At 42.4% G+C, this 7,955-nt stretch overlaps 1 protein-coding gene across 1 annotated transcript in view; it reads left to right on the forward strand.

Annotated features, from left to right (window-relative positions):
- Positions 1-7,551, forward strand: part of St8sia1 (ST8 alpha-N-acetyl-neuraminide alpha-2,8-sialyltransferase 1) — a 164,021-nt gene extending 156,470 nt beyond the window's left edge. Inside the window, exon 5 of the mRNA XM_008836255.2 lies at positions 5,498-7,551. Coding sequence (XP_008834477.1) covers positions 5,498-5,984 — 487 coding nt within the window. The 3' untranslated portion in view covers positions 5,985-7,551. The remainder of the gene's footprint in view (positions 1-5,497) is intronic.
- Positions 7,552-7,955: the final 404 nt, after the last annotated feature.

Raw genomic sequence — 7,955 nt, forward strand, 5'->3', positions numbered from 1 at the left:
GTAAACGTTTTTGAGTATTTGCTTTCCTATATTGCCTATCTTCTTTGTCATGGCAGTAGAATTCCATTCCTTGTATAATCAATTTTGTTAGTGCTTTCCTCTGCTGAAAAATATTTAGCAAATGTCTAAGTCCACAATTATTTTCTTTATATTTTTTGACACATGTATTTTAGATATATATCTTACTGATCTTGAAATTATGTCGTAATTTTTGATGAGATATGAATTTATCCCTTCTTAAAGTTCCAAGTATCTCAGCGTTTTTAAAATTAAATAAAGCTTTAAACTTCATTGATTAATTTTTTTTTTATTTTGAGACCAGGCCTGCTGTGTAGCCCAGGCTGGCCTAGAATTCTCTATGTAGCTCTGGCTGGTCTCAAAACCAAGATATCCTCCTTCTTCAGCATTTCTTCTGAGTTCTTAGTTATAGATATGAGCTAAATTTTATTGGTTTTATCTCTATTACTACATATTAAATTAATTTATATTATATGCTATATATCTATGGTTTCATTTTATTCTAGTAATAGATTTTCATGTCTACGTTTGTTATATGTTATTTTTATTTTAATAATTCATATGTCAATTTGATTTTTTCTTTTCAGTTATCATTTAATAGTTTCCATTTGTACAGTACACAACTCTTAGATTATATAATATAAAGGATTAATTTGCTTTATTCCTTATTTGGAATGCAATGTAATTATATTTACATTTTAAATGTAACTTTATGTGTAGGAGTATTTGTTTGCATGTATGTATGTGTACCACATATGTGTAGTGCTCACAGAGGCCAGAAGAGGGAGTTAGATCACTTGGAACTGGAGTTACAGATAGTTGTTAACAGCCTTGTGGGTGCTGGGAACCAAGACTGGGTCCTCTGCAAGAGCAGCCAGTGCTCTTAACTACTGAACATCTCTCCAGCTGAGTGCTGGGATTAAAGGTATATGCCACCAAGCCTGGCACCATATTATATTTTTTAAATGCATGGCTGCTGCTGTGTAGAGAAGTCTAAGTCTGTTGGTGCCAACAAATAAATTTTTAGCTGACTTGTCTCAGTATGTGGTCTTAAAGGATATCATGGATTCTTATTGAGAAGTTCAAAGACTTTAGTTATTTTAACTTAATTGTTATTGTTTTAATTTTTTACCTTCATTTATTTCTGGTGCGTCATGAGCAGGGTGCATATGAGTCACAGCATGCATGTGGAGGTCAGAGGACAACCTGCAATAGTTGATTGTCAGCTTCGCTTTGCGTCCTTCAGGCTCTGTGGCAAATGCATTTACCCACTCAAACATCTTTTGGTCGCCCTCCCGCCCCCTGATTCAACGTGCCCAGTCAGAGAAGACTTACAAGGTTGATGAGAATAAAGGACTTAGTTTGCAAAGGAAACACTTGGATCGGATCCGGATAGGTCTGCGCTTCATCAGGGTAGTGAGCAGATGAGTGAGTCTGCACGTGCAAGGCAAGTGTGCGCACATACACGGGAAGGCTGGAGCCCAGCTGGGGTGAAGAGCAGCTGAAGCAACGCTCTTCTGTGATTCTAATGACACTTTATGACAGAAACCAACACCATCAACCCTCGATAAACAAAACATCAACTATATCAGGCAGGTGGACAGCAAGTAACTATCAATGGATCCGGATGGGTCTGCGCTTCATCAGGGTAGTGAGCAGATGAGTGAGTCTGTACGTGCAAGGCAAGTGTGCGCACATACACAGGAAGGCTGGAGCCCAGCTGGGGTGAACAGCAGCTGAAGCAACACTCTTCTGTGATTCTAATGACACTTTATGACAAAAACCAACACCATAAACCCTTGATAAACAAAACATCAACTATATCAGGCAGGTGGACAGCAAGTAACTATCAAATAGGACCGTGTTGTAAAATTACATTAACAAATCTATTGTTTTTGTGTGTGAGCACACCATGGTACACATGTGGAGGTTAGCAGCTTGCAGGAACTGGTTTTCTCCTTCTGCCATGTGGGTCCCAGGGATGGAACTCAGGTCGGCAGTCTTGGCATCAGCTGCAACCCTGAACTGAGTTCTTAAATGATGTCATTTCTTGAGGAATGGGACAGGTAAAAAAATCCTCAAATATAGTATATAAATCATTGTGAAGAAAATTAAGAAGATAGTAAATTCACAATAGCCTTCATTTTCAAAGTTAAAAGTAATCAGCTTTGCTCTGATGTTACGGAAGCCCCCTGTAGCTTTTCATGAGTGGGTGGTCCACTACAGACACAGATAGTCAGTCCCACAGCATAGCAGGACACTGGGGAATGGAACCCAGTAATTAGGAAGACTGGGGACAAGAAAGGTGACATGGAGGTGCACTAACCCCTCCGGCACGTGACATGGAGGCGCACTAACCCCTCCAGCAAGAGGCTGTGGAAATGAACTAATTGCTCCAGCATACCCTCCGGCACGTGACATGGAGTTGCACTAACCCCTCCGGCACGTGACATGGAGGCGCACTAACCCCTCCGGCACGTGACATGGAGTTGCACTAACCCCTCCAGCAAGAGGCTGTGGAAATGAACTAATTGCTCCAGCATGCTGATGAGAGATGACAGACAGAGTGTAGCTCTGGACTAGCATGGACGTGTCAAGAAGAGTTTTCGTTTATCGAATACTAACCTGTTATAGTAATCCTCTCATGGCGTATTGTCTACCAAACATTACATTGCACACCTTGAATCAACACATGTTTTTGAATATCTGCTTTGTGGAGGTGGAGAAGTTGAAGGTTTAAAGACAAGAGATTCACTTTAGAACACGAGCTTGTTAGAGGTGCACCCCAGCTGGTCCTAGGATGCAGAGCGGAGGGGTGAGCACATCTCTCTCTTAAGGTGGCAGCTGGGTGCAGTTAGAGGGTGCGAAGGAAGGTGTTGAAGGGCAGGTGAAGACAGCTTGTGCCTTGAACTTCTATATCGATCACTTTTGTTATTGCTGTGCAAAAATACCTAACGTCCGCAGCTTACGGAAGGAAGAAAGGATTTGTCCGTCATGGCAGCGGGAACAGGAGGCAGCTGGTCACATGGCATCTGCAGCCAGGAAGCAGAGAGGTGAATGCTGGTCCTCGGCCTGATTTCTTTTTCATTCAGTCAAAGACCTCAGCCCACGGAATAAAGTTGCCCACATTCAGGGTAGGACTTCCCTCCTTAGTTAAACCTTTCTGGAAATATCTTCATAGACATACCCAAAGGTGTGTTTCTATGGTGATTATGAACACATTAAAATTGGCAATAAAGATTAACCATTATATCTTCTAGGTAAGTATATCTCACAGAATCAGAATCACAAGGGAGTGCGGAATAGAAATCCCACCAGCGGATCAGAACCCAGGACGCTGGGGTAGCCATGAACTCTCTGTGTTATTCTAACTAAAGTGAGAGGGTCACAGTTCAGTGAAATAGGAACTTATCTGTATGATGCTTGTACCTCACTGGGAAAGCTTTTGTGCTTCTGGGAAGAGAGCGGGAGACGTGCTAGACAACAGAAGATATAAAAGAACTACTGACCAGAGCCCATGTTCAAGATGGGAGGCAGGGCTTCATGTGAGAGAGACTGGCCCCACCAGAAGATGGTTGGCTGTGCTTCCATAGCTGCTTCTAGCATGTGTAATTCTACCCAAAGACCTTGTTGACAATTCTCTATTTGCCAGTATCCTGGGAAAATTGCTCCTAGAGGCTGCTGGGCCAAGGATGTCTTGAGAGATTTCTCATCCTTCTGAGTTGAGAAGCATGCCTTTCTTTCTCTGCAAATAGACTAAAGAACAGTGACTTTCAACAGACGGTCCTGTGGACGTGCGTATTCAGGGTGTAGATCTCACATATTTACGACAAGCCTGATTTCCCTCAGCTTGTTGTGGCTCTGTTCTGTGCATAGATGGCTACCGTTCTACCTGCATCTGACCTTGTGCAGAAGAAGTCCCGTTCTAGCTTATTCTTTTGTCCGCCCCTCGCCATCTCATCCCCCTTTGATCTTTTCCTTTGTACCTGACCTGTTTCCCCAGCCTCTTATCGCACCCCAGCTGCCTAAAATCATCTTCCAGATCTTTTCTGATATAGTCTGACATTGTAGTAAGTGCTGTAGGCCGTCACTGGTGAGTGAGCGTCTCTCCTCACCACAGGGTGACAGTAACTTGGAAACAAACTGGAGACATAAAAGGTTTTGCAACATGCCTTACCTTTGGCCACTGACCCCACTCCCCTATCTCCCACAGTTCAGGGACATGGGCTCCTGATTTTTGCAGTGTCCTGTGCACTTCTCTATGCAAACCATCCTTATAGGCTACTCTGATGCTTCTCTCTTCCCTCCCTAGGGAGGTGTCTTGAAATGCAATCCCTTCCCTGTAGCTTGCTTGGATCCACTCTCTTTTCCAAGGCAGAATTATTTTTTCTCCTGTTCTACAGTACGTTGTCGATAAGCCAAGTATGGCATTTGTAACCTTAGGTTGTGTTCATTACACTCTCGTTTCCTTCCTCAAGTCAGTCCTTGGACTTGGATTTCTTGAGTTAAAAAATGAATCGTTAGGGTGGGAAGATGGCTCAGTGCGTAAAGTGCCTGCAGCCATCCTATAGTAAGATGAGATACTTCAGAAGTTTTTGGGTCATGTGGTCTGGTGTATACAGTGGCGAACAAGAAAAAAGAACCTCTGTCTCAAAAACAAGGTGAGGACTGACACCTGAAGTTCTCTTCTGATCACCACCTGATCACTGTGGCATGCATATACCCCCCCACATGTACACACATTTCTATCACATTCTCCCTCCCCCCTTCTCCTTCTCTCTCTCAGACACACACTTACACTCATATGCATGACAAATAAAAGAAAGGGAAATGAAGCACACGTCATTAATTTTAATTTATCGAATGGCACATAGGAGTTGTGCCATGAACTTTAGTTGAGTCCATTCGAATGACTCTCCATAGTCCCAACTGGATAAGGAGAGAGAAGCAGAGTTCTTCAAAGCAAGAAATGTGGACAGCTATCTGCGTTAAGCTATAATAATAACATTCTTTCCTTCCCCGTGTGATATTATAGTTGCAGCATTGACTAACCCAGATACTTATAGAATGTGGAATTTCCAAGGGAAAAGTTGTTTTACAAGTGATTCATTTTAATTTTCAGACGAGAAAGCCAGTTTTATGTTTATATCATACCACACATATAGGCTTTACCACCCTCCCAAGCCAACGGTATTTATGAGTGCATGAGTGTTAAACTATTTTACATTCCACCTGGAAAATACAGTTTGGAAAAGAACAAAATATACAGTTCACAAGAATTTTATTAAGGAATGTTGAGGCATTCAAGGTATTGAGGTGGGAGAAAGTCAGGGTATTTGGTGAGTTCAAAGAGGATTTAAATCAAGTGAAGTGTTTTTCATGTGTTCTATTTGATGAGCCATCTGAATCTCATCTAAGCCGAGTGAGGTGTGAGGGATCTGTACTTCTTAGATTTAATTGACCCTCTTGTTTTTTGTAGGTTTCAAAACCTACTGTGGTCCAGAAAAACATTTGTGGACAACATGAGAATCTATAACCACAGTTACATCTACATGCCTGCCTTTTCTATGAAGACAGGAACAGAGCCATCCCTCCGTGTTTATTACACTCTATCAGATGTTGGTGCCAACCAAACAGTGCTTTTTGCTAACCCTAACTTTCTGAGGAGCATTGGAAAATTCTGGAAGGGCAGGGGGATCCACGCCAAGCGCCTGTCTACAGGACTCTTTCTGGTGAGTGCGGCCCTGGGCCTCTGTGAGGAGGTATCAATCTACGGTTTCTGGCCCTTCTCTGTGAATATGCGGGAGGAGCCCATCAGCCATCACTACTATGACAACGTCCTGCCCTTCTCCGGCTTCCACGCCATGCCGGAGGAATTTCTCCAACTCTGGTACCTTCATAAAATTGGTGCACTGAGGATGCAGCTAGACCCATGCGAGGGGCCATCTCTTCAGTCTACTTCCTAGGGGCCACGGAAGGAGACAAAAGGACCGGCAGGGTGCTTTTTCTAGGTTTTCTATGTGGCCTCCAAGAGGAACAGCCAAGTTGAGTCGAGGATTGGCATGGATCCTTTGGAAAGATAAGAGAACCCCTTAATAACACAAGCAAAACCTTCCTTTTGATGTCGGCTTGGAGCACAATAAGAAATCAAACGTTCTGGAAAATATTTTATAGCATGTTGTGGATTTGCAACTGGTACAAAGGGAGACAGTGTGGGTAGAGCACATTTCTGTGGTCCAGATCTAGACGATGCAATTTGAGGATGAGAATGAACTCTAGTTGTTGAGACCAAAGGACTTATGATGGTGGAGTACAGAGATGCTGGGATAGAAGTGTTGCTGTCAACACAAACCGGCATCATCATCCATTAAAAAGACCTGTCTTATTAAGACTGGCATTAGAACTGTAGGCTTTTAAATATTATTATTTATTTTTGCCCTGTTTAAGGGCAGTGGATGGGTGATGGGGTAGTCTTAAAAAATCCTTACTGCTGATTATTGTGATTTGTTGAAACAAGTCTATGTTAACTATAGTTGTTCTCCGTTTCTAAAGTTTTAAACAAGAATCGCTTCTTCCCTCTTTGGTCATGTCTTCTTAGACAATATAAAACATTGTTGGATTTAGACTGTGTTGATTCATAGTCTGGACAACAAAAGCCACTTCCTCTCCTCAGACATTAGGACATAAACTCAGTTTTAGGTCTGTGTTACACCAGTCTGTTGGCATCATGGCTATTATTTTAGTAAAGTGATTACACATGCAAGTGCATTACTTACCTATACATTGGCAAAACTGTCTTCATCACTTAATGTTCAGAGGTAGAGTAGCACGCGATAAGGTCAAAGCTTTGTCTCTGAGGCAGACAGACCAGAAGGCAGATCCCTTTCCTATCTCACATGGTATATTCACTCTGACACACACTCTACAAAGTAATCAAAGTGTACCTATCAAAACTGGGTGCACATGGCCTGGCATCTGTAATCAGTGTTGGAGAGCCACAGTTACATGGTGTAATGTCCATTATGCGTTGATATAAGATAAGCTGGTGTCCTGGTTGCTGCCCATCAGTGTGCATACAGCATGAGGCCCAAGTCTTGCCCTCAAATACTTGATCCAGAGTGAGAGCTGTCTTATTCGTTCTGTTCTCACCCAAATCTCGTGACTACATAAGGCATGTCTCATGTAAGTGCACAGGAATGAGTCTGCAGCTATTGATTTCCTTAGTCACAGGAAGGACCACTTCAGCTTGTTCCCGAAGCTCTAACACACAGAAGGAAAGCTGTGCTGGCAGATTACAAGCAGCCAGATGTGTGTACATAGGGAAAGAGAAAGGAAAACCCTCTTGTCTTTGTGCTTTGGAGTGTGTTAAGCTCAGAGCAGATGTGAGGACTCATCTTTATTCTTTCAAATGTCATCATGATGTAGGTAAACTCTACCCAGAAGCTCTCCTTCAATGTTGAAGATAGAAATTTGGTATGCTATTAAAACAGGTGGCTTTTAAAAAGGGGGTTAACTTACAAGATGGAGAAATAACAAAGCTGATGGATGAATTTTACATTTTTGGACTAGGTCATTTCCAAATGGGATTGAATATTTAGGTTGCTGGAGAAATTAGGACTTGACCTAAGAAAGGTTGGTCTAACACAGATTACGTTGCTCTTTGGAAAGTTGAGAGTTTGCGAAGTTTGATTCTGGCTAGAGCTCGCTTGGCACTTCATTCTCGTGTGGTAGCACAGGAAGATGGTAGGATGAGTGAGCTGTGTGTCACAGTCACGTGTGTGCAACCCTGGATGGATTCCCTATTTTGAGCTACTATTATTTAATAATTACCTGAAAAAAAGAATACATTTTTACCAAATGGTCTTGATTCAAAGTATACAAGGGCTAAGAAACACACACACATACATACACACACACACACACACACACACACACAC

The sequence above is a fragment of the Nannospalax galili genome, unplaced genomic scaffold (genome assembly GCF_000622305.1).
Source record: "Nannospalax galili isolate Female #2095 unplaced genomic scaffold, S.galili_v1.0 scaffold917, whole genome shotgun sequence".
NCBI lineage: Eukaryota > Metazoa > Chordata > Mammalia > Rodentia > Spalacidae > Nannospalax > Nannospalax galili.